Source organism: Balaenoptera ricei, chromosome 3 (assembly GCF_028023285.1).
Source record: "Balaenoptera ricei isolate mBalRic1 chromosome 3, mBalRic1.hap2, whole genome shotgun sequence".
In the NCBI taxonomy this organism is placed as follows: Eukaryota; Metazoa; Chordata; class Mammalia; order Artiodactyla; family Balaenopteridae; genus Balaenoptera; species Balaenoptera ricei.
In genome coordinates this window covers 152,643,639-152,670,539 of record NC_082641.1, presented here as the reverse complement: position 1 = coordinate 152,670,539, position 26,901 = coordinate 152,643,639, and the positions used below count along the sequence as shown (strand labels likewise).

At 44.4% G+C, this 26,901-nt stretch overlaps 1 protein-coding gene across 1 annotated transcript in view; it reads right to left on the bottom strand.

Annotated features, from left to right (window-relative positions):
* Positions 1–26,293, bottom strand: part of NSG2 (neuronal vesicle trafficking associated 2) — a 57,106-nt gene extending 30,813 nt beyond the window's left edge. Inside the window, exons 1-2 of the mRNA XM_059919649.1 lie at positions 26,165–26,293; positions 10,527–10,610 (exon numbers count right to left, since the gene is read on the bottom strand). Of these exons, the coding sequence (XP_059775632.1) occupies positions 10,527–10,610; positions 26,165–26,293 (213 nt within the window). The remainder of the gene's footprint in view (positions 1–10,526; positions 10,611–26,164) is intronic.
* Between the last annotated feature and the right edge of the window lie 608 nt (positions 26,294–26,901).

Below are 26,901 nucleotides of genomic sequence, written 5' to 3'. Positions count from 1 at the left end.
GAAACCAGGTTTCCTTACTCATTTTAGAATTTTTTTTTTAGAGATCAGATATATTTCTTTTTTGCTTTTTTTGAACTTTTTCTCCAGTTTTACTGTTTATTTTATTTAATTTATTTTTTGGCCACGCCGCGCAGCATGCAGGATCCTAGCTCCCCCGACTGGGGATTGAACCCAGGCCCCCTGCATTGGGAGCACGGAGTCTTAACCACTGGACCGCCAGGAAGTCCCGAGATCAGATGTCTTTTTCTAAGCCTCAGAGAAATGCAATTTTCCAAAAAAAAAAGTTGGAGGAATTTTAAATCAAATCAGTTGCACATGGATGGACATGGAGATTATCATATTAAGTGAAGTAAGTCAGACAGAGAAATACAAATATCATATGATATCACTTATATGCAGAATCTAAAAACAAAAAATGATACAAATGAACTTATTTACAAAACAGAAACAGACTCACAGACTTAGAGAACAAACTTATGGTTACCGGCGGAAGGGTGGGGGGAAGTTATAGATTGGGAGTGTGGGATTGGCATGTACACACTCCTATATTTAAAATGGATAACTAATAAGGACCTACTGTATAGCACAGGGAACTCTGCTTAATATTCTGTAATAACCTAAATGGGAAAAGAATTTGAAAAAGAATGGATACACGTATATATATAAATGAATCACTTTGCTATACACCAGAAACTAACACAACATTGTTAATCAACTCTGCTCCAATGCAAAATAAAAATTTTTTTAAAAGATAAGGAAAAAAATAAATCAAATCAGTTTCATCTAGCTGGATATTCATTTATTTTTTCTCTCTCTTCTCTCTTTTCATCTCTCTCGTTCTCCCCCTGATATACATGACTCAGCCTAGAATTTCAATTTACTAACTTGTTTTTCTAGCTACAAATGCTACCAAAGTTAATAACAATAATGATGATGATAATAATAATAAAAGAATATGAAAACATCCATCCCTCTCTAATTTAGCATTTTTCTTCTTTCATTTGTTCACAATGAAGAGGTGAATGGGAAGACGTCTAGTATATATCAGAGTGCCTGTGTGCCAGGCACATCCTAAACACAGTCATTACAACAACCCTCCGAAGTGGGCGTTGGCATACCCAGGTCACTAAAGAGGAAACTGAGGCTCATGCAAGTGAGATGACTTGCCCACGTAGCCACTGAGTTCTAGAACCAGCATTCAAACCCAGGTCTGTCAGATTGCATAGTAAAACTGAGTTCGGGTTGTGGAGTCTTAGAGTGCGTTCATGATCATCGCCCAAGTGAGAGCTGAATCCCCTCTGAGAACCAGATCCGCCTGCAACTGCTCGGATCACAGAGCTGAGGAGCTTGCCAGCATCTCCAGGAGGAAGCCAGGCCTATGTGGCAGTTGCTATGATGACTAGTTTTCTTATAATTATAGAACATGGTGGTGACACGAAAAGCCACACAGTCACTTTGTTAGGACCTGTCTTCCTCTGACAGTTCCAGGCGCTTAAACATCATCAATTTTTTTTTTAATCCCGTTTAAAATAATCACACATTGCAGCAGCAGAGGCCCAGAGAGCAAGACAGTCAGGAGATTAATCCGCCCACTGTGTGAGGGGACCGTGAGACAAGCCACATGACAAGCCATGAGGAAAATGGCATGTCTTCCTTGGGAAATGTTTGCTTCTCTCTTCCCTTTTGGATCAATGCATTTAGGACTTGGCCAAACAGTGTATTTAAAGAGAAAAAAGAAGAGAGCCAAAGCAAAATTGGCCTAATGCTTGGCAAATAACAGGGATAGGCAGCAAAATTTTAGTATTCTAGCAACCACTTTTCAGTTTAGTTTAAGTTAGCCAATTACCCATATGTACAGGGTTTCCTGATTTGGAAGCTGATAGAGACAAAAGAACACACACACACACACATACTCGCATATACATACCATAGACATACATACCCCTCTGGTCCAGAAAAGCCTGACTCTTGCCACTTATTGGCTGCATGACCTTGAATACCTTAATTAAACTCTCTGACCCTTGGTCTCCTCAACTGGCTATCAAAAAAAAACGCCTACTTCAAGAGTTAAAGATAAAATAGAAAATGACTAGCAAACTACTCAGCACATAATAGGAGCTCAGTGAAATGGAAGTTATTGTTATTAATTAATTACAAATAATAATTTTTTAAATCTTGTTTTACTTTCCACAAGCATCTTCCTTTCATTACCCCAACATGGGATGTGAGAAACCTTTATGAAGCCCTACCTTCTGTACTACTTTCAGCAATCCAGCCAGGTAGCAGGAGAACTCTAGTTGAAGCCAACGTGGCATCTCAGAGCAGTGGTGGGCGCAGGCAAAGGCCGGGACATTCTCCAGATGAGAAATTGACTTGGGGAATCAAGGACAAGTTTCTGGAGGAGGTGAGATCTGAGCTGGTTCACAAGGTGGGAAACATGGGCTGGCAATAGAGCCAGAGGAAACTGCACGGGCAAAGACCTGGAGGGCTGAAAGGGCATGGTGGTTTTACAGAGCCATGAGAGGCCCGAAGCACTGAGGACGCAGGAATGGTGGAGGGCCTAGCAGCAAGGACCACCTTTGGAAGAGCCTGCAGTATCACGCAGAAACCTCACGTTGTTGCCTGTCGGAGTGGGGAGCCATCAAAGATTTCTCAAGCAGGATCTGACGATCGTTCTGACTTCATAACAGGTAGAAAGGGGAAGATGGGATGAAGCTGGAAGGTCAAAAGCTGACCCGGCAGGAATGGTGGGCAAGGAGGAACAACTGAGCCAGGGCAATATCAGTTGAGACAGAGGGCCTAGTGAGACGGAGCCAGGCGTGGCTTCCCACCGAGACCCACCCTGGGTGGAAGCATTCCATCTAGCCGGATGACCAGCTCCCCAGCAATGAAACTCTCATGTAACGACAAGAGGCAGCTCACATTTACCAAGCTACCATGGGGCTTATATTATCTCATTTTGTCCTCAGGCCAGGCCTATGATGTAGACAGCATTATCCCATTTTACAGATTGGGAAACACAGGTTCAGAGAGATGAAATGACTTGCTTTAGTTCATACACACCCACAGTGTCAAACCCCCAGCCCATGTATTTCGCCTTTTCCATACTGCCCTTCACACAAGTGTGCTGGTAAACCGTCCTGGGCTGGGAAAAGGGGGTGATACATGATTTACAGTGTTTGCTCAGTTCCATGGTGTAAATACTCCCACCATGGTTGGTTACAAACTGCCAACAGTTTAACAAGCAGTGTGCAAACTTTTAATCAGCCGACTCCTACAAGAGTCCCATAGGAAATAAGAATATTCACTAAACTCTAGAAGCCATCTACACTAAACTTATTAACAAGTGACTTGCTTTATTACAGCATTTATTTGCCAGTGTTTGAGTCAATGAGAATGAGGACCTGGCAATAAAAGCACCCCAGTCATTAGGCTGTGGAGCGGTCTTTGAATCTCCCAGTCCCCCATCCAAACCCTGAGCACATTCCTCCTGAGATAGCACCACGGATGTTTGCTCTCCCAGGGAAAGGTTTTGTTAAAAAAATTAAGCCACATTTGCTTTTCAGTTCTCAATAATATATGTTTTTGAAGGTCACTCTAATAGTGCAATTCCATGAGGCCAGGAGAAAGCACCCAGCCATAGACATAGGCCTACACCTTTATTCTGATTTCTGATAAAACCCTAGCCAGAAGTGCAATAATAAACATCAAATACTATTGCAGATTTTCTCCACCAAGCACTCACATGTAAATTCTTTCCGTTCCAGATGATAGCTCTGCTCCTAAGCCAGCAGGCAGTGTTTTTAATAATTTACCTTAAATGTTCCTCAAAAGTTAAAAAAAAAAAAAAAGAGGGCAATAAAAACCAAGACAACAGATAATAAAGTAAAATCGCTTATCTCCATTTGCTGCTGTCAGCAAATATTAGAATCCCACCAACGGAGGGCAGGCCCTGGGGTTTTGATGAAAAATTGGTAGAAGCAAATGGCAAAGCTATAAATGAGGTCTCACCTCCCAGGGAATGTGACATCAGGAAGAGGACATTTATGAGAACGTGTCATCGGCAAGAAGCTTAGAAGCAAAAGATAGAGCCCCGATTTTAAATAAAGATATTGAAAATGAGGCAGCCAGAGCTCTGGTGTTTATCAATGTGTAGTTTTCTATCAGCCAGGTATTTTTGTTTGCTCATTAACCTGTTCATTCAGTTATTAAAGACATCATTTGGTGCCTAGTGTGGGCCGGCACTGGCTAGGTTCTTGGGGAGCAAAGATAAAGAAGACACCATCCCAGCCTCAAGTCAGTGGGAGACACAGCAGGTAATGTTGACGCCAACACTGTATAACTGGAGGGTTATATAGCAGGTGCAGGAATCCCAAGGAGGAAGGACAGACTGAGCAAGGGCTGGCAGGCAAACCCTCAGAGGCCAGAGCCATTTGAGTTGGGTGCTGAGGGATGAATAGGGAGTTTGCCCAACGATGGAGGTGGGAAAGGCATTCCAGTGGGAAGGGACGGCACGAACAAAGACAGGGAGGCATACGAAGTATGGTGTCGTGAGGGAAGGACCAGGGCTTCGAGCAGGCCAGGGAGAAGGCAGGTGAGCCATGGAAGCTATGGCAGGGTTAGAAGGATGGCAGTGTCCTTGCAGGATATGCACAATAGAAAGAGTCCTCCTTTGGGGAGGTGAGAAGAATGGGCAGGAGGGGGCTGAGAAAGCAGGCAGAGGGACCCAGAAGGAGGATGGGCCAGGAGATGATGCGTGAGGACAGAGACCAGAGAAGAAAGCACAGTTACCAGAGACCCTCAGGAGGGAGAGGGGCCTGGGCTCTGCCGGCTGTTAGATGTGGCCGCCTCCCCCCACCCCGCCGGAGAGGATGATTCTGAGGTTTTGCCATGTCTCTCCCATGTTGGAGTTAGAAGGAATGTGAGCAGAGTTGAGGCCTGAGACAGAGTGCAAACACCCCCAACCCCTGGCTGGGTGGAAGAGGAAGGGAAGGAAAGAAACGTCTGCCAGGTAGACGGGCTCAGCAGCATCCCCCGGGAGCTATTCACCGGTAGTCAGGCTCCCTTCCGCTGGCGGCAGCTTCCCTAACCTCTTACACCGGCCACAGCCCCCTGCTTAGGACCTGCGAGTACATCCCAGGCCCACAGCCTCCTGGGTGTGGAACTTGGGAAAACTCCCAGCCTCTCTGAGCCTGTTTGCCTCACCTGCAAGTGGGGTGACAGTCTCGCCGGCCCAGTTTGCTGGGATCATTCAGTGGGATAGCTTACATAAAGCGCCAATCACAGGTCAGGTCAGGAGCAGAGCACAAGCCCCAAAAGTTGAGTGGATCAGTGAATGGATGGAACAGTGAAAAATCAGCACCCTATAATATTAGGCCTGAAGCTTCAACTGGATTTTTATTTTTGTTTTGTTGGTTTGTTGTTGCCGTCGCTTGTTTTTAATAATAGCCCACAGACACCAGCTCCTTGAAAATTGCTAACCTCTCACTTCTAGTTCTCCCCAACCAGCTTTATTTTAATGCGTCCATTTGCTTGACAGGAATGGTGGGTTCTGATCCCTTTACACTAACGCATCCCTCCCATTCTGGATTCTCCCCGCTGACTGTGCTCAGGGTCTGGTCTGCAGGCATCCCCAGGATCTTTCCCCATGCGACCGGACACCCTCTAATCTGAGCTTACCCAGGCCATAGCCACCAGAGTCAGATTTCCTGAACCCAGACTCAACATGTTATTGGGGATGAATACTGAGGCGGTCCCGAAAGTCTGGGGCTCAAGTTGCAGCACACGTGGCACCCACTCTATGCCAGGCCCTCTTCTGGGAACTAGGAACACGTGAGTGGGCCAGTGTGACCCTACCCTCCAGGGACCAGAGGCTGGAGGGGGCTGAAGATGCCGAAGTAGCCAGTTACAGTACAGCAGCATTCGAGAACCCCATATGATCTGCAGAGCCCAGAGGAGGCACCAAACCCAGCTCAGAGGATCAAGGGAGGCATCCCAGAGGAGGTGACCATACAGGGACAGTATTCCAAGAAATTGGCCAGAACACTCTTGTCTAATCCACACCTTTGCAAGCTCCTCCAGAGCAAGGATTTTGTCTTGCATATCCGTGTGTCTCCCAGCAACAGGCATCCAGCCCAGCCCAGAGCAAATTTGATAAAGACAAAGAAGAAAGGGGAGAAAGGGCAGGAAGGGAAGAAGTCAGGCAGGCCACAGTTTGGCAAGGACAATGGCAGGGTGGCATCAGGTGTAGCAGAGAGAGTGGGATGTGGAGCCATAGGGCTGGGTTCTTATTCTGTTCTGACACGTCCTCGCTGCGTGGCCTTGTCAGACAATTCACTTCTTTGAGCATCAGTTTCCTAGTCTGTAAAATGGGGATAATAATAACAGTAACAAGTACACAAGGTTGTTGTTAGCCTAAAAAGTGGATGTAAAGGCATTTTTAACAGGTACTAGGATTATTCATTTTATAATGGATGTGTTGAGATGTAGCCTACCAAAAAATATTGCCTACACTCCCCAGGAGGCAAAGAGATAGCTCCCTAGGTCACTGTAGAGAGCCAGAGGCCACCCATGGATCCTGACATTGAACTGGCTACACTTAGAACAGTTCCTCCAGGTTTTCCCAGCCACATTCCCAGGGAGAAAAAGCCAGGAAAGGGAGGACCAGGTCTGTCTCAACCAACACACAAAATTCAGCTAATTAGGTAGCAAGCTAAGAACCCAGGATGAAGGAAAGGGATCTGAAAAGGAAGAGAATAAAATGATCATTCATTGAGAACTAGAGTGCGCCAAGGACTTACACTTTGTGCTATTGTGTCCCGGTTTACTGATGAGGAATCAGGAGCTCAGAGAGGTGAAGGGGCTTTCCCAAGGTCATGAAGCTTAAGAGGTGACAGGGGTGTGACCCAAGTTGCCAGGTGAATCTAGGCCCAAAGTGCAGGTGTTCCCTGGCATACCTCTCATCAGCTTGGCACAAACAGCTTCCAAATGCAAGACTCAGTTCCTTCTCACAGGTGAGCCTGGGGACAATCAGGTCTGATGGCATGGCCGGATGCACCAGCTCCTTCGACAGCATAATCAGCTTTAGAAGAACCTCCAGCTCCCAGGACTAAGAAAGAAGGAGGGGCTTCTCTCTGCACGCTCCCATCTTCTCAAAGAAACCTGATGAACGGTCTCTCAAGTCTGTGGCCCTTGGCAATGACTGCAAGAGCCTTCATGTTAAAAAAAATTCCAGGCGATTCTTTCAATCTTTCTCAGTTCGCCTCTCCCTCCCTGCTCTCTCCCCTCATTCTCTCTCATAGAGAATTGTTATGAGCTGATCTCCCCAGGTCAAATTTGAGATGTGAACTCGCAAGCTGTTCCACCTCCATGAAGATATTGGAATGAGGGAGGGAGGCATCTCTGCCATCCCCATGGTTACTTCTGCCACGGGCAATATCCTGAAGGGGCAACCCGGTCGCTGTTTACCAGCATTATGTTCTCTAAGATGAACTGGGAATTCTCTGACTTCCAGCCCCTGTGGTCTAGCCGAAATTTCCACCCTGAGCTCCAGACCCGTTACATCCAAGGGTGGCCAGAGTGCCTCTGCCCCGCCCCTCCCATGGTCCCCAGGCACCTCCCACTCAATGCGTCTCCCACTCCCGGTCCCCCACCTCCTACCCGGTGGACAGCATCCCCCCTGGCTCAGTCAGCCAAGCCAAACACGGAGGAGCCCTTGATGCCCCTTTCTCCAACCAGGAACAATTCCACCTCCGTAACAGCCCAGCTGGACCCCCGAGTCCCACTGCAGCTGACAGCTCAGACCCTCAGACTCTTCTTAATGGCCAGCACAACCTCCTTCCTAGTGCGCTGCACCCACCTTCACCCCAGCGGATGCGTCCTCCACGCGGCCCAGGGGGAGCTCTCTTTAAGGAAGTGCAAATCCAGGCTAATAAATGCTCACAGCTCTACAAAAGCAAACAATTTTGCTCCATTCCTCCCGTTGTGTTCCAAGCGGCAGGGCCCTCCGCCCACACCTGACAGTCAGTGCTGACAAAGGGCTGCCCCCAAACCCCAACGCCCTTTCTTCCCAACCCCCAGGGCCAACTGAGTCAAGCTGCGTGGGGCGCTTCCTCAGGCCCTGGACCCTGACAAGCCACTCATTTTCTCTTGGCTGACTCGCTTCTGTTCTAACCCATAGTTACCTACAGCAGGCGGCACAGATGAACAGAAAGGCAGGGGGCCGGCTCTCAGCACTGGCCCTGCCACTTGCTAGTGGGTGAGCAGGTCGCATCACTGCTCTGAGCCATAGTTCCCCTTGAAAAAAACAGGGGATTATATCAGCTTCTCAGGGACTCGTGGGCAGCAAATATGATAAAATAGCCACATCACCAAAAGTTGCCAACAAAGAGAAAAAAAAAAAACCAATGACAACATGGTCCAACACCACGGCTGATAACACAGCCACAGATGACATTTTGAGACATTTCTTTCCGTGTCCTTTTTCCTCTGTATACTTGTGGTTTTTTTCATAGTTCCAACCATAGAAAACATACAATTTTAATCTCTGCTTCTTTCACTCAGCTTCCTCTATGAAGTATTTGCCCAAATTATTGCATGTTTTCGTAACCATCATTTTAAATGATCGCTAAATAAGGAATAATTCCATCAAAAACTGTGACACTCTATTTGGTAAAAAGAGCAAATTTTTAAAATATTCTAATTTTTTTTCTGATTATTGTAACAATTCATGCTCGTGTAAAATTGAGAAAGTAAAAGTAAGATGAAAATATCTCATAAGCCCATAATTCAGAGTAAACTAAGTACTCTCCCCCCCAAAAGTGATTCCTAAGAAACTGTTGAAACAATCCATCTTATGCATGTGGTCTTACATATGGAATCATGAGAAAGCTGCTGAAAATCTAGCATTGTTTCCAATGCTTCGATTTTACAAATAACACTGCAGTAAACATTTTGGGGCATGAATCTGGGCATACTTCTGATGATCTCTGCTGCCAGGAGGACAGGTCAGCTTTACTCCCTGGCCTGATGCCCTTACATTATGCACCAAGATACTCCCACCCTCCCCTCACATCTACCTGCTGGTTCTTGCAGATACCTGCATGCAGTTCAGGCCAGGTCAACGTTCACTGGGCCCATGCTGTGTGCCAGACACTAAAGCTACAGCCAAAAATAAAAGCAATCCCTGCCCTCAAAGAGGGGGTCAACATCCAGGGAAGTCCCACATTCTGGGGGGATGTACCCAGAGGTGCCAGATTCCCTCCCAGGCTCACACACCCAGCTGCTCTGACACATGTAGCAGGGAGAAAGATAGGGACAGAAACGGACCAATATATTTATCCATGTATAATACATACTCCAACCAAGTATGTATTATACAAATGCATATAGACAACCAATCAAGGGCTGTTTTCACTTCCAAAGCCCTCAGCCACAGTTGATACAAAATAGTTACTATTAACCATGCACTTATCATGTATAGATCCAAGTGCTTTGCATGTATCCCATATTTCATTCTCACAGTAACCTTCTATTATCGCCATTTGATGAATGAGGTTTATTGACTAGCTTGTGGCCACATGGCTGGTATGAGGTGGAAACAGGGCTCAAACCCAGCCAGACTGCTTCAGTATCCATCCACAGAACCACTTCTTCTACTGCCTCCATGGCTGATATTGCCTCCTAAGTATCTTTAAGGCCTCTATCCACTCACCTTCCTTTGCTAAGCCACTATTGTTTTTTTACTTGCAGTAACCCAGCAGTCTCCCCACCCTCCCTCTATTGCTCATGTAAAAGCCAGCATGTTTTTTCCAAAAACCTAGTTTAATCATATCCTTCCTCTTCTTGAAGTCCTTTGGGCTTTCTTTCATGCTTCTGGTCTAAAATAATAATTCCTCCATACAGCCTACAATGTCTGGGACTGTCTGCCCTCTGCCCACTTTTCATACCTCATCTCTGTCTGGTCCCCACACCCCTCCTAGAGCTGAGCTTCACTGCCCTTATTCCTATTCAATGTTGGGTTCAATTTCCCTCCAGCCTCAGGGCCTTTGCACAAGCTGTGCTCTCCTTAGTCACCTAAGTGACTTCCCCAGGGTACTTCCCTGGGCTTCCTCCATACATCCTCACAGAGCAGGCTTCATGGCTCTTTCACGCAATTCATCACAGTGATATGTATTCATCAGTTCTCCTAGTGACTCGGCCACCAATAAACAGAAAATCAACCATGCGGTTTTTACCACTAAGAAGTCAACTTTTCCCTCCCTTTGTCTTTTTTGTATTTGTTGCAATCAACCAATGTCTAAAATTTGAGTTTCTTTATACATTTCTATCACATTTCCTGAAGATTGTGATGGAAAGGCAGAGAGACAGGGACAGGAGGAAAAAGAAGAAATGAGACACATTTATCATCAAATTGTCTGAACGTTTCGGAGTAGGAGAGAGGATAACTTGTCCTCAAGAGGCAGAGCTTTAGTTATTTGATTCGACTCAGTGACCCACACTTTCTGTTACACCATCAAGACACTGACCGTAAATTCAGCGATTTTCGGCACCCGGAACTTCCCTTTGTTCTTCTGTTCAGGCTGATATTCCGTTCTTGTCTTCACAATCACCTGAAATGTTCAACCAGTGTTAGCATGCATAGAGACTTGAAAGACTTTTCTGTTCCTTTTTTTTAGTAACTAGAATTTACTGTATATTGCATAAAGATCAGAAAATAAAGAGCCTCCCACGCAAACAAACACAAGAAAATAGAAAATTCAAATTACCCATAATACTTTCCAATTCCAACAGACAGCCATAGGTAACAATTTTGGTCGCACCTTTCCAGAAGTTTTTATATGCATATATATGCACATATTCTGCATATGTATTTGCTATTTATGCAAATATATACTTTTATGAAACGGATTCATACTTCATTTTATCACAAAACACTCTACTAACGTTTTCTCCATGTAGAAAAATACATGATTTCATTTTGCCTTTTGATGTAGCTTAATATTTCATTGTATGCATATACCACAATTAATCTAACCAATCTTGATGGTTGAACACGTAGGTTGTTTCCACAGTTCAGGGTATATAAACAAGTTATGATGAACATCTTGTAGCAAAACTTTTGCACATATACTTTATTCCAGTTTCATTTAGGGACTTCCACAAAGAAAAACATAAAGGTCTATTGAATCTATTGTATCATCTTATTTTTCTGAAGTCTGAATATTTTGCAGAGGTGGTTAATATCATTTCAAGATAAGCTGTCAACCTGCCAAGACATTTATGGAACTCCATCCCACTGTGTAGGCAAAGTGGAAGAAAAAAGAAACTTGACAGATAAAAACTATTGCCGAGTGTCACAGTGTCATAGGTAACACAGAAGCTGTCTGAGTCTCGGTGCCTCAGCTGTAAAATATGGGCAATAATCATAATCATAACCCCTAGTTAACAAGGCTGTGTTGACGGTTGAGTGAGATGAGAGTGGGCAATACTTTTGGAATAATTTATTATGTGCCAGAGCTAGATCAAGCTCTCCATATACTTTATCTACATACCACTGCTATTTCCATTCTCCTGAAAGGAAAACTGAAGCACAGAGCTGTCAAGTCACTGGTCCAAGGTCACACAGCTCAAAGGAAGCAATCTTCTAACTATGATCATTCTTCTCATTAGCGCTTAAATTAACCGAATTTTCACTGAAAACTTTCACCAAGTTTTCCTAGAGACAATAGACAAGTGTATGTACTCCCGCAAGAATCCTTCTATGAAGAATTTTCTTTAAGGTCTGTGAGGCATACCATGGACAAAATATAGCTCAAGAAGGAAAGGACGGGGAGGAACTACTATTATTGAACATCTACGATATGGCACTTAAATATGTTAGTTAAGGAGGATCTGGGTCCCAGCCCATCTAGAACATCACTCCTTCCCTGACATTTAGAACTCATTTGCAAATGCAAATTCTGTTGTTGTGCCCCGCCCCCTTTGGATTCTGCTCCTCCAAATATTAAAAAGTGAGCCCTGGCTTCCTTAAAGAAATGGTACAGCTAAACAAGGATGAGGGTTTTGCGGGGGAGTGGGGTGGGGAATGTTCTTTTTATTTTTTTCTATCTCCTGTTCCAAAGAATAGGAAAGCAGAAGCTTCTTTGCCACAAATAATAAAAATGTCCCTCATGCTTTGCAAATTCACTATACAGCAGACACTGAGCACTTGACATGCACTATCTCACTTAATTCTGTGCTGTGGGGCAAATACTGGTACTGTCAATATTGTAGGGAGATGAAACATTGTGCTTTGGGTTTGAATCCTGGCTCAAGCACTACGCCTTCTGTGTCTTAGTTTTCTCACCTATTAAATGGGAAAATAACCATCACTACCTGGTTGGGTTGTTAGGAGGCTTAAATGAGTTAATGTAAGTTAAGCACTCAGACCGTTCATTCAATAACAATGTTTTTTTGAACACTGCCTCTGAGTGCTGCCAAATGTTCTTCCAATAGATGTCTGAGGCAGATATGGAATTGGGTCTCGCTTGCACCTGTCAGCCTGCAGGTCCTCCCTATCCAGCCCTTCGAGAGCAAGGCAAGGATTTCTCAAGAACAATACTGTTCAAGGATGGTCTGGAAATAAAGGTTTCAAGGGTGAATAGAAGTTTCCTGGGTGAATAAGACAAGATATTTTATGCAAAGTGAACCACATGGTCAAATAAACAAAAGTGTAAAATAGCATGTAATCTACACATTTGGCCATTTTGGTGTCATGTGAACTTCAATGTGTTAGTGAGAGTTAGGAGCTAATATAAATGTAAGAGTAAATGCCAAGGCACGGTTCACAGGCTAAGTGTTTCTATTAGAAACTCACAATGTTCTGGGAAGGGCCAAATGAAATAATGTATGTGCAGGTGCTTTGTGAACTTAAAAGATATTCTACAAATTGTAATGATTAAAAATATTTAGAATATCACTAGATCAACTGACAGGCTATGAAGTATATTGAAAATTTAGATGTCTGATCATTTCTCTGAATCCACATTTTTAGAAATATTCACAAACTGGGAATTAGAGTTTCTTCTCCCAATTCCCCATGTTGTGTGTGTGTATATATCTAATGTCTGTATGTATATATATAAATATATTATAATACATCTCAATGTCTATTTCTAAGATAGTGAATTTCCTGGTCAGTGTGCCATGTGACCTATAAGACTTAGGGCAATAACTGCCTTTGCCTTTTATGATAGACAGCATTCTAAGATGGTCTCCAAGCTTCCCACCCCCGTGTACATGCACTGTATAATCTCCTCCCTCAAGAGTGAGGACAGGACCTGTGAATATGATGGCATAGTCACTCCCATGAGTATGGTATGCAAACTCGGTCACAGCAGACTGGAGAGAAATTCTCCTGCTGGCCTTGAAGAAGTAAGTCAACATGTTGTGAGAGGGCCATGCAGCTAGTACCTGAGGGTGGACTCTAGGAGTTGAAAATGACCCCGATCAACAGCCAGGTCACTCAAGAAAATGGGGACTTCAGTCCTACAACCACAAGTAACTGAATTCTGCCAACAACCTGAATGAGCTTGGAAAAGGACCCCAAGAACCAGATGAGAATGCAGCCTAGCTAACAGCTTGATTTCAGACCCATGAGACCCCCGAGCACAGAACCCCTCTAAACTGTGCCTGAACTTCTGACCTATATAAATTGTGAGATAATAAACTTGTGTGGTTTTGAGCCACTAAAGCTTTGATAATTTGTTACATAGCAACAGAAAACTAATATGCCTTCCCACATTGCCAAGTCCATCTCAACCATCTCTTAGCTTGAGTCCTTCATTTCTAGATCCTTAGCCATCAGACTGGTCTCAAGCATAACACATCAAGTGTTAAGAAGCATTTGTTTCTTAGTCTTTCCCTCTGCCCCTTTATTTTTATAAACATCTTTCCCAAAACTTCTCAAAAAGCCCTAAACCATTCATATCATTCCATGTAAATTTTAAAGACCTCATGCAGTGGCCAACATGTTGAGATAGGAGACAAAACTAAACAAATATTACTGTTGGAATGAGACAATGAATAACCATTACAGCCAATATCATTCTAATTGTCATAATAAATATTTTGTGGTTGCTTCTCTAACATCCATTTCCTTCTTCAATCAAACCTCCCCCCCGCCCGATATTGCTTTCAAGAACTCACCCCTGTCCCATGTGGCAGCCATGTGGTTTGGTGGAATTGATGCTTTCCTTGATGGCAGGGAGGGACTCTAATTAGGTTAAACCAATCAGAGCATATTATTCTACTGATCACAAAATTTGATTGGCTCAGAGATGGGCATGTTACCTAACTTGAATCAAAGAGATATGAGGCAATACTGACTGGGAACTTGGGGGAAGACACCTCCTTGCTCTTTATGAGTGTTCCCTAAAGAACATGTTCTTCCTCTGGATGGTGTGGTGAGGACTTAGTCCAGTCCTGAAAGTGCTGAAGCAATTGTTGCTACTATGGGGAGGAGCCAGGATGAGGTCAAAGGCAGCATACAAAAGGGCAGAGCCAAGAGGGACCCAGAGAAGTGGAGATGAGCCCTGATGACACCCTGCCCTCTGGATCACACCTTGCCTGAAACCAGACCTATGCTGCACCCTGCAGTCATGGGGGTGGGGAGGGGGACAAATATATACTCTTTGAACCTTAATCCAATTTAGGTTGTGTTTTCTAGTACTTGAGGTGAAAAGCTTTCTATCTAATAGAAATGTGTTCCAAGAAAAAATGAACTGAAAAGCTATTCGAATTTAGTAAGATGGTCAAGTACTAAATAAGTATAACAAAACCAATAGATTTTCTTGGCACCAGCAAAAAATCACCTCAAAATGTGATGAATCCACCAAAAGATACACACAAAAATGTTCATAGCCACTTTTTTCATAATAGCACAAAACTGAGAATAACCCAAATGTCTATTAACAGGAGAATGGATAAATTGTGGTTTATTCATAAGATGGAATGCTACACAGCAATGCTACATAGACATGGGTGACTCTCACAGACATTATATTGAACTAAAGGAATCTGATGCAAAAAAGTATTTTTTTATGTCCTGTGTGATTTCATTTATATCAAGTTCAATATATATAAAATAATTTATATATTATCTGAATAAATATATATATTTAACATGCCATTTACAATTTGCAGGAGTGATGCTGAGTTTAGGCGGAGTTGGGGTCATAGCCCTCCTTCAAATACATATACTACTTTGCCCTGAACCCCTATGAGATGTTGCTTATGCCCTGAGTGAGTTTCTAATGAAAACACTTCTTTTGGCTTCAGAACACTTCTCAAACCACTGAGCTCAAACTAGGCCAACAGACAGGTTGACTGACACTGTGTCAGTCCTCAGTCATCTTCTCCTCTCTTCAGCTATACCATATTTTCTCCAAAAGCAACCCAGGCAATATTTTACCTTTGCCCCTAAGGAAGTGTTAGCTCATTAGAACCCCTTCTCCATGTCAAAAGCAGGTCTTTGCCCATTTGCCTGGAACAAATGGGCAATCTTCTGGCCTCATCTTCTTTGACCTCTCAGTAATATTCTTTGACCACTCACCCCTCCTTAAAAGTCCTCCTCCCGGGTCCATGGTCTTCTCCCTCCTCACTGACCAGCCCTCCTCAGTCTCCTCCCACTCTGCTTGACTTCTTAATGTTAGAATCTCTCAGGGCTAGGTCATGGGCATGCTTCCTTCCTACAAGTCCCTTCTGAGTGTTCTTACTCCCATCATTTCCAAGTCCATCTTTATTCCCATAACTCTCAAATTTACATCTCCAATTCGGACCCCACCCAGCACTCAGATTACCCTACTGGACGTTTGCCCTTGGATAGACACACATAAATTTACCATGTCCACAGCAAAGCACTTGGGTTCCCTGACCCACCTTCCCCAACCATCTTGCCCTCAACATTCTCTTCCCCGTGTAATCGCCAGCTAAGAAAATAGCGGCATGATATGCCATTGTTTATGTCAAGTCATATACAGGAATCTCTCATGATCCCTCCCTTCCCTTCAGTCTCCAAATCCATTCCAATCACCAGCTCCTGCTTCCTCGAAAATTTCCCTCAAATAAACCCATTCGTCCAGTTACACTGCCAACACCCTAATCCAGAGCATCATTCTCTCTCTGCGAACTTTTGCTCTGACAGCTTCCTTGTTTCCATCCTTGCCTCCCCAAACCCAAACAAAAAGAGATTTCTAGAACAAGAGAGCATCATAAACCAGCAAACATTCAGAAGACATCCAGGAGGCTGGACCGGGGAAAACCACAAAGAGGTAGTTTTGAGTGGCCAGGGAACAGAGCAGGTGAAGTGAGCGGTAAACAGAGGCTCTGAAGGCCATGCCTAGCATCTTGAAGATGAACTTGAGAACAGTGAGGAACTGAGGAAGGATTATAAACCAGAGAATGGCTTTCCAGGTATGCATTACAGGGAGAGGAGAAACCTCTGGCACAGGGAAGATACACTGGAGAGATGTAGAGAGCAGGAAAAACCAGCCCTACAGTTACGGGAATCAACCAGCTATTGGGCATGTCGTGAAGCGTGGTGTGCTGTTCCCATGGACTGGAGCCAGAAACAATTCCCTTCTATAAAAGGAGATATAGTACCAGTCAATTTTTTTAGTACTATGAAGGGGAAAGCATAAGAAATGTTAGCCAATCGTTATTAATTGTACCTTGGAGGAATCAGCTTGCATATGCAAAGAAAGAGAGAGAAGAGAAAATAAATTTGCAAAGAAAGGCTCTATTTTCTGCAGTTGAAAAAAAAAATGGAGGAAAACAGAGCCCTGAGCTCCTTGATTAATAACAGAAATGGGAGGAAAAAGTGGAGAGAGGGGAGGAAAAAATTCTTTCTACTCTTGTTATTATTAAAAGTGGGGTTTCATAGATACTTGGGAGAATGAAACTCCAGGTTTTCAAATATCACTGTGGATATGGGTAAAGAAATAAATTTGTTTTCTTTTCATATCAATACATCAGTCCCCATTGTTCGGTCAGCAGCTGATATGAAGAACATAATTTAACATAATTGGCATTGTGAAAATGGGATAAATTATTCATCCCGAAAGCACCCCTCATCTGGATATATTCCCCCTTTGCTGGCAAGGCCAGATAATACGTGGTGGTTCAGATGGTGCAAAGTACAGATCATAAAAATTTAAAATACTACTTCCCAGGATTATCAATAATGAAGAGGTTCCCACATGGAGAGGCCCCAGGATTGGCAGGAACAATAAATAAAAGTGCAGAAGTGCTGACAGGGAGCATGATTGTATTTTTATGAGCTGGGCTTGCACAGGCCAAAAATAGACCTAAGCTGTATCCTTCAGCTCATTCCTGCAGCAAAGAGAGAAGTTCGGAGCAGGACAATGAAAGGCTAGCCCCTGAGCACCTCCTGTGTGCCAGACACTGAGCTACAGGCCCTACTGATGTGTCCTCAGTTAGTTCACACAACCCCCCTCTCCGATCTTCACATCTCTCCTTTAAGATCATTATTATTCCCATTTTTCAGATGAGGAAATTTAGCCTCAGAGACTTCAATCACTTGCCTATGATCAAATGACTGGTAAGTGGTTGAGCTGGTATCCAAACTCAAGAACATGTTGCTTTTTTCTATCATTTTTTTAAGGTACCCACTATGTGCCTGGCACTGTACCAAAAGCTTTACATCCTATATCTCAGTAAATCCTCTCAATCGCTCTGAGGTAGGACTGATTATCCCCATTTTATAGGAACCTGAGTCTCAGGGAGCAGATATGACTTCACAACCTCACGTAACCACTAAGAGGCAGAGTCAAGGCTTGAACCTGAGCTTCTGGCTCAGATCAAGTGCCACTAGGAAGGTCATCATTCAAATCTCGTAACAAACTCTGATCCTATGGCACCTGATGCTCCATAAATGCTATTAACTGAACGAACAAATGAACGAATCCTTTATCTAAATAGACAAGGTGAAGTCACCCCAGTGGGGCCTGAGTACATAGTTGGGAACCTTCTCCCATTTACTGCCTCACTCCTCAACCCACACTCCATCTCTTTGGGTTCGAGTCTTTCCGTGGACCCTTTAGGTTTGGTAGTGGGCCCAGAACACAAGGTAAAATGTCAGTGCTCAGAGTACATTAATGGCAGTGTTGTCCAATCCCACCCATTCACCGATGGGGACGCGGAAGCTCAGAAAGGGGGACGGATTTGCTGCAGGTCACACAACAAGGCAGTGTCAGAAGTAGGACCCTAGTATGGACCTGCTGACTCCCAGTTCGGGGCTATTTCTGTGGCATTGAGTCTCTTTTACTTGCTGGGCCTTTGATTTCTCAGGGCAGAATGGAAGGTTGGCCAGTATGGCCTCAAATGGATGGGCTAGCCCAATAAGTCTATGACTCTCCAACTCTCAGGCAAGGCATAGAATTGGGCAAGGTGAGCAACTCTTCATTGGGTCCTACAGGGACGGCCAGCTCCTGCTCTGAGCAGAGGCTAGCTGCCTGGGCCGGAGTCACTACAGCAAGGCCGGCCCACAGCTCTGCCACCCAGGCCTGTCCCCTATAAGGCAAGGCCCAGCCCACCTCTCTGCTCAAGCCTTCTTACAGCCTGGGGCCAGCCCCGTGCACTTCACAAAAAACAATCCTGATTCTGGGACTGAACTGATGATGATGATACAACAACATTAAGCAGTTACTCTCTGCCGCCCACTGTGATAAACATTCGGCATGCATTTCCTCATTTTACCCTTTAAACAGTTCTTAGAGGAAGATATTCCTGTCCTCGTTTTAACAACGAGAAAACAGAGAGACAGAGTGGTTAGTAAACTGGCCCAGGGTCACACAGCGAGTAGGTGGTGGAATTAGGATTCAAATTAAAACTGCATTGCTATAATGCATGTGCATCTATACAGGCCTCCCTCTGCATGCAGGGGCACTAGCTCGTTCCACAGTGGTCTCTCCGTGTGTGAACGTGAGCAAGGAAGTAAGTCACTTCAGCTCTCCGAGACTGTTTCACCATCTGTGAGATGGAGGTGATTTTTTAAAAATAGAAAATTTGATATATGCTCATGGTAAAAAAAAAAGTATGAAAATTGTAGAATAAAAGTTTTCAAATGGACCCCAACCAATCCATCCATACTCTAACCATCCAATGGTTTCTTGTGTGTCTTTTCAAGACTATTTTATGAATTAGAAGAATGAAACATACACACGTGTTTCCACAAATGGGATCACTCTATACCACACTCTTTAAAGTTGTTTTAACGGAGCAATGTGTCTGTTGCTTTCTCCACATTAGCGCAAACACAAGCAAATCTGTCTCATCCTCATAACAATTGCTTACTATTCCACATCTATGCACCAGGGTTTATCCAACCACTCCAATCTCATGGAACATTCCAATTGTTATATATATATGCCTTTGCATACTTGAAAAATATACCCATAGAATAAATTCCTGCCAGTAGCAAGCATACCAATTAAATAGGATATACAGTTTAAATTTATAAACAATATCCAAATACCCTCTAAAAACCATTGCATCACGTTATATAACCAACCGGAGTACAATGAGAAGATCTGCTTTCCCCCAGTGTTAGCAACACTAGGCACTATTACATTTTTTTTGCCAATCAGATAGGTAAAAAGTATGTTTCATTAAAATTATGTTTTCAAGTTATAAAGAAGTTTTAATCTGCTTATGGGTCATTTTTTTGTCTATTTGCTGGAATCACCTAGTCAGAGCCTTTGCCCAATTTAGGGTGATTTATAATCTTGTGAGTCTCTGAAGAGTAGAACAAGGGGGCTCAATGAGCCTGGAATCGGCAGAGATGTGCATTCCCTGCTCCCCGGGGAAAGGCTGACAGTTCTCTGATCCTGTGTATCAGGGAGAAAAAGAAACCCTCTAGTGAAGTCATGAGAATGATGACCAAGAAGGCGTGGAGGACTCAGTGACAGGAGCAGTATCTCCATTGCCCAACATCTTTCCAGATCCGCCCCGTCGGACCCCTGCACCCCCGCTGTTGAAACCCCATCCTTCTCAGCATGTCTCACGTTTACAGTCATCCTCCAAAAATATCACCTTCGGGAGACATATTCTGAATATCCAGTGAAAGAAAGGAAACTATCAATGAGCACCATCTTTGTGCCATTAGACAATTTTCACTTTTTTTTTTCCTCACAGTAACCCGGTTAGGTAGCTATTATGTTCATTTTACAGGAAAAAAAAAAAAAAAAAAGAAGCCCAGAGATGCCAAGCAACTTGCCTAAAGCCACACAGTACATAATTAGTTTAGCTGGGAGTTGAATCCAAGCCTGTAAGACAACCAAGCGCATGCGGTCTACCACACAAAGTGAAGGGTGCTAAACATCAATAATTGACCTTTTAATGTCTGCATTCCTTTCCTCCCACAAGCAGGTGAGCCAACCTCCTCTAGGATGTGTAAAGACTTAGTAACCAGTAGAAAGGAAAGGTACATTTGCCTAGAGCCTGGCAGCTGGCTTGGTGAATACACAGTTCATCTGGGGCTTTGCCAAGGTGGAGTTGTGCCTGTCTGTGGCTTGCTTTCTGCAGACCAGCCACCCCTTAGCTGGCATTTCCCAGCACTCTTGGGTGCAGATCTTGGCTGCACTGTTTTCTTTTGGTGTGTCCTAGGACAGCATTCCCCTTCTCTGAGCCTGTTTTGCATGGTTACAACCTCACAGAGGAGTTGTGGGGACATCTGGGTTATTGTGGTCACTTAGATAAACCAAAGGCATGTCCTGGAATTTGGTGTCTACAGACTGATGTTCCAGCTTCTCAAGAGCTTGCTCCCATGGCCTAGAGAGAGCCACCAGACTGCTTGGATTCAAGTGGAAAAATTAAGCCCAGCCTTACCCTAGGCAAGGGGCAGGGGGCCTCGTTCAGCCAGCATTTCCTGCTGCCCGCCATATGCCAGGACTAAGGCTACAAAGATGAGACAGAGCCAGGACCCTCAGACCTAGTAGGAAAAGCTCCTCAGTGCTGACCCAGCACTAAGTCTCCATCAATCCATCCACCTCCCCATTTCTGCTGCCACTGTCCTAATACACACCACCACCCTCCCCTTCCTGAGTACAGCAGTAACCTTCTAGCTGATCTCCTGCCCCTCCACTCTTTTCTTCTACCATACATGGCCAGGGCTGGGGGGTTGGTGGTACTGCAGGAAACCCAGTAGCCTCTGTTTTGGGGACATTTCTCTGGTGCTGCCTCATTTGGAAGATGGATTGGAGAAAAGAGGAAGAAGAGACCAGGAGACCAAAAGCATGAGTCACTTGGCCCTAGGGTGGCCCACTGCAGCCAGAGGAATCTTCTTAAAATAGAAATCTGATCCTGTTACTCTCCTCTTTAAACCTCTTCAGAAAAATGCACGGGGTCCCTCATGAACTGGTGCCCACCCCACGTCACCTCCCAAGTCTCTCCCCCTCCCTCAGCTGACCCAGCCAACCTGACCTCCTGACTTTTCCTCCCATTCCCTCAATGTCTGTCCGCATGCTGGTCCCTCTGCCCCCTACTCCCCTTACCAACCCACCCTCCATCTCTCAGCCAGGGCTCCTTCCTCAGAAGGACCTCCCCTGACCATCCTGCCATCATAATTTAATCCCCTTAAGTCTTATCGTCTCTTAACAATACAGCACCTTATTCTTTCCTTAATATCCCTTTTTGCAGTTTGCATCTCTGTATTTCTATTTGTGTGCTGGCTTGTTTGAAGTCCCTCTGCCCCACTGAACAGGAAGCTCCATGAAAGCAACGGCCATGCCTGACTTTTCATGGCTGTATATGCGTAGCCTAGCATAGGGCCTGGCACATAGAAGGTGCCCAGTAGACATGCTGGATGAGAGAGTGAGTACCTTCCGGTGTAATAAGTATAACCTTAGCTATAATTATGGGTGGTCAGGGAAGGTATCCAGGAGAGCTGCCATCTGAACTGGGCTTAGGAAGATGAGCCCTGGCTTATCAGACAAGCAAAGGGGCAAGAAGAGCATTCTGGGCAGAACGAATGGCATGGGCAAAGAGGAGGGAGCAAGAAATACCCTGGAGAGTGTAGAAAATTCCAGGGCGGGGTTTCTCAACCTCAGCACTGTTGACATTTTGAGCAGGGCAATTCTTTTTTTTTTGGGGGGGGGGGTGAAATTTTGTGCATTGTAGGATATTTAGCAGTATTCTTGGCTCAAAACATCCCTCCTCCTATTGTCACAACCAAAAATGTCTCCAGACATTGCCAAATGTCTCTCTGGGTGGAAAAGTCACTCCTGGTAGAAAACCATGGCTCTAGGTAGTTCTGACATGCTGGTGTTCAAGGTACAAAGTGAGGAGTGATAGGAATGGAAGCCAGTGGGGCAGATAATGGAGGACCTGGAGTGCCAAGGTCAGGATTTGAGGACTGTACCCTGTGCGGGTGACTGGAAAGGCTTTCCATGGGAGAAGGACTGGTCACAACTCCAGAGGCACTACTGCAGGTGCGCTGTGGAGGATTGATTAGCATGATAGAAGAGGTGGGGAAACAACAACGAGGCCAGTCAATCTCATCTCCTAAGGCATGCACAGTCCCTCTAGCACTGGGTAAGGAAGGAGCCCTGGAGGCCGTGACATTCTCTCTGCAGGATCGCCCCAGGCCCCACCTGCATGTCCCGGAGAGCTCAAGAAGAAGCCATGGCCGTAGATGAGGGAATGCAGAGTTTGAGGAAGCACTGCCTGGGGATGGGAGGCTTCTCATTATCGAAGGTAGCACAGTGCAGAGGGGAAAGCTGTGGTGTCAGGTGCACCGGGGTTCCAACCCCAGCTCTTCCACTCTCTCTGTGAAGCTTGGACAAGTCACTCCATTGATCTGAGCCTCAGTTTCCCCACCAGTGAAATGGGTGCACTAACACCCACCTCACAGGGCTGTTGGGAAGATTAACTGAAACGACAGCCATGAATGCCCTGTATGGCCCATTCCTAGCCCAGAGCAAGGGCTTCAGACATGCTCATCCTCACCAATTAGCCTCCAAAAGCTTTTCCCCAGAAACTCGCATTCCATACTAAAGAGTATTTAGTGAACAAGATAACTGTCAGTATTACACACCAAGCACACTCTGTATTTTACATTTTCAAGAGGAAAACGCATGATGTAACATTGGGGTTAAATACACTTCTTTCTGATAACCTTTTTAGCTTCAAACCCTCACCATCTGGCTGGACCTAATGAGAGAGCTGACAACTATGTCAGAACTCACCTTGCCTTCTCTACAGCCCTGTGAGGTTGAGGCCCCCTCTACCCACGAGGAGGCTGAGGCCGAGGCAGTTAGAGAACCTCACTCAAGTCCTCAGCCGCGGGAGGCTCGTAAAAGGTAGAGCAGTGAACCCCCCAAGAGAGGGGTTTCCGAGTCTGTGCCGGTAAACACAACACTGCTCTTAGCGTTTGGCTTCTTGAGTGGAATTTACTGTTAACACATCTGTTCTAATGTCAGGGGAAAAAACCTGGTTTACTCTTGTAAATACTATAAAATCTAAATCCTAGCACAGAAAACTGCTGATACAATTTCCCACTCAGAGAAGAGAAGACAGAGGTCTAAGGGAAGAGAGACAACTCACAGGAGTTGAGCTGAGGTTGGTGACGGAGCTCTTGCTCGAGTCCAAGTTTGGGGACTCCCAGACCAGCTGGCCCCCTATTCCTGCTGAGATGGAAGGTTCTAGAACAGCGCTGCCTGGGCTCTGGGCTCTCCAGACTTTGCCAGGAGGCTTACCAACTCTGCGCTTTGGGAAGTGACTTTACCACTCCATGCCTGAGATTTATCGTCTTTAAAAATTGGATCAAAGTAGCAACTCCCTTATTAGGTCCTATTAACTATTGAAAGGGTGAAAGAGAATTGTGTGTGTGTGTGTGTGTGTGTGTATGTACTTGTGATTTACAAAAGCATCTAGCATTTAAGAAGCACGTGAAAATGATCATTTTTATTCTCTTATGGTTAGTTTTGTGCCAGGCACTTTATTTATAAGGCCACATCTAACTTTGCCCCAACCATTGTGAAGTAGCTGTGATCCTCCCCACTTCATAGAGGAGAACACTGGGGTCCACCTGGTACAAAGACTTTATCATGAACATCAGAGTGAGTCTGTGACGTGCCCCTGTGGAAATGTGCCCCTTTAGGGATTTGCATCTTACAGGATACTTTGGTTTCCTCCCATGAATGCAAGTCCACAATGTATTTATCTTCCGGCTTTGGGACATCTGGACCAGATGCTCAGTGGTTATCAGGTGTGTCTCCTCTCTCAAGGAAAGAAAGAAGCCCTTGGAGGTGGGAAATGGGGTGGGGAGTAAGGGGAGACAGAGGCCATGATATCTCTGGATGACCCGCAGATGTGTGTAGAGCTAAGAGGAGAAGTGACCTCACCACAATCCCTTTTCCTTGCATACCTGTCAGGGACATACAGATCTTCGAGACTGAAAAGGGTAAAGATTCTTCCTGAAACTTCACAAAACCTTGAGAGAATATTCCCTCTGCTTCTCCTCAATTTCCATTACATCTGGGATCAAATTCTAGCATTGCCACTTACTCCTTCTGTGAATTTGGATAACTAACCAAATTTCTCTGGTCCTTCACCTTTTGCCCACAAAAGCGATGTATAATCCCTGGGTAATGTGCATCTAACACAGTGGTTCTCCACTTTGGCTGCACATAGGAGTCACCTGGGAAGATTTAATTAATATTGACACCTGGGTCTCACCCCCAGAGATTCTGATACAATTGTTCTGATACAGATATCAGGATTTTCAAAAGCTCCCCGGGTGACTCTAATATGCAAGTCAAAAACTGAGAACCTCTACTATACAGGTAGCCAATACCCAATAAATACTGTTCCTTCACATTTCTTTAGTGCTAACTGCCTGTTCAAATTTTATTTTCAAAAGATCTTACCAGTTTCTCAGAATGTCTCAAGGATTCTTTATTTCTGCCACCCCTATGCACATTTTCATACTGACAACCTCTGCACTTTCAAAACAGATGACTCAACCCTTAGCCAATCAGCCAGGACATTTATCTAGCTTTGGCTCCTCTTCTGTTCATTGGATAGAGCCAATTGGTTAAGACACACAATGCCCTCCTGGAGATGCCAATGAGAAAATCAAACAAATGGAATGATCCATTGTTCACTCTTCAGCAAGGGAACTTCATCATTTGCCTCCAAATCTATCTCTTATGGTATGTAAAAGCTCACATTATAAAACCCCAAGTTCTCTCAGATGGATCTTAAACAATATCCTTTCTCCCACCTATGTCCATGGGATAACTCCACCACTTTTGTATAATTGCTCACCTCCATTCTTCATGGACTACTCCCACGTCAGGAGATGTGCCATCAGCCAGTCACTCATTTCCAGCCACGCCTCCGCCAAAGACACTCTACTTCAGTCATGCTATTTCCCGAAAGCTCTCCATCCTTTGCATATGTGTGCCCTTTGCCTTAAATGCCTTTTCCTCCAATGGTCTACCCGGGAGGTTTTTACTCACCTTTAAAAGCCAAATTCAAATGTTCTCCTCTGCAGCTTACCTAATCTGTCCTCCAAGTCCCCTCTCTGCCACAACAGAATTTAGTTTTTTCCACTCCTGTGCTCTCACAATCTTTGTAATGCTCAGGCACTGCATTTACCATGATGCTTTATATTAATTTAAGTGTTATACTGAATAGGGATTTTGTAATGTGTCTTTTTATAACCAACTTGCAGCCTAGGAATGGGGCCTTAGGAGGTGCAAACTAAATGCCTGCTGGACTGCGTCCAATTCTCTGTCCTCAAATCCGTAGCAGTCAATTTTTGAAACACCTTCCCAAAATAATCAGGACAATTTTCTCTTTCATCATCTAGAAGCTTATTAGTATTCATCTACTATGATGAAACTTTTAAAAGGAAAGATTAATTTTCTTGCCCATGTATGTATATGTGAACAAAAATAAATGAATAAACACTTACCATAAATCTGAAATAACATAAGAGATGTCATGTCTCTGGAAGGAATAACTACATTTTACAAGAAAGGGAACGTATTTGGCTGATGAGGGAATGAAAGGGTTTGGGGGAGGTGGAATTTTTTGCTGCTTTATTTCCTGGGAAGGGGGGAGCATGGGGGGCTGATGAGGAAAAGAGCACCTGCTTTACCTTTTCCGGAGCAGGTAGCTGTAAGTGATTAACCTCCAAGGGAGTGATGAGAGGGACGGTCTGGAAGCCATCCTCAACCGAAGGCGGCTTCGTTCCCTTCTCACTGGGGTTACTGTTCAGCTTCACCATCCTTACGCCTTTCTTCCCAGACCTAAGGCAAGCAGTGGGATTCTAGTTACAGTGGGAAGTAAGGCAGGAAAACAGAGGGCTGACGACAGAGAAAATAGCGCTGTCCTCAACAGTTCCACTCCAGCAGCTTCAGTGTACAGATCAGTCATCGATCTTCCGCTAGATTTCCTGACATGATTCCCATTATCCAGTAAAACTTCTTTAATCATCCAGATATGCCACCTACCCACGGCACTTAAGAGCTTTCAAATTTGAGAAACTCAAGGAAAATCCTAGGCTCACACACAAAATATACAATCTTAAAAATATATCCAAGACACTAGAGCCAACATAATCATATAATCTCAGTGGAAAGCTTATTCTTAGTGCAAAAAAAAATCCTATTATTCTGGGTCACCCTGCAGTATGATAAATTTCACCTTACCATCTTGGTTGCTATTTTATTATGTTGTTGTTTTTTTCCATTAATCTCCCTAAAATACAATAAATACATTCAATGTCCCTATGTGTAGTGTACCCTTTTACTCAATATGTAGGTTGCACAGGAGATACAATTTCCTAAAAAAAAAGGTTTGGCTTGAACCTGATCCTGTTATTCAGCCATGGAA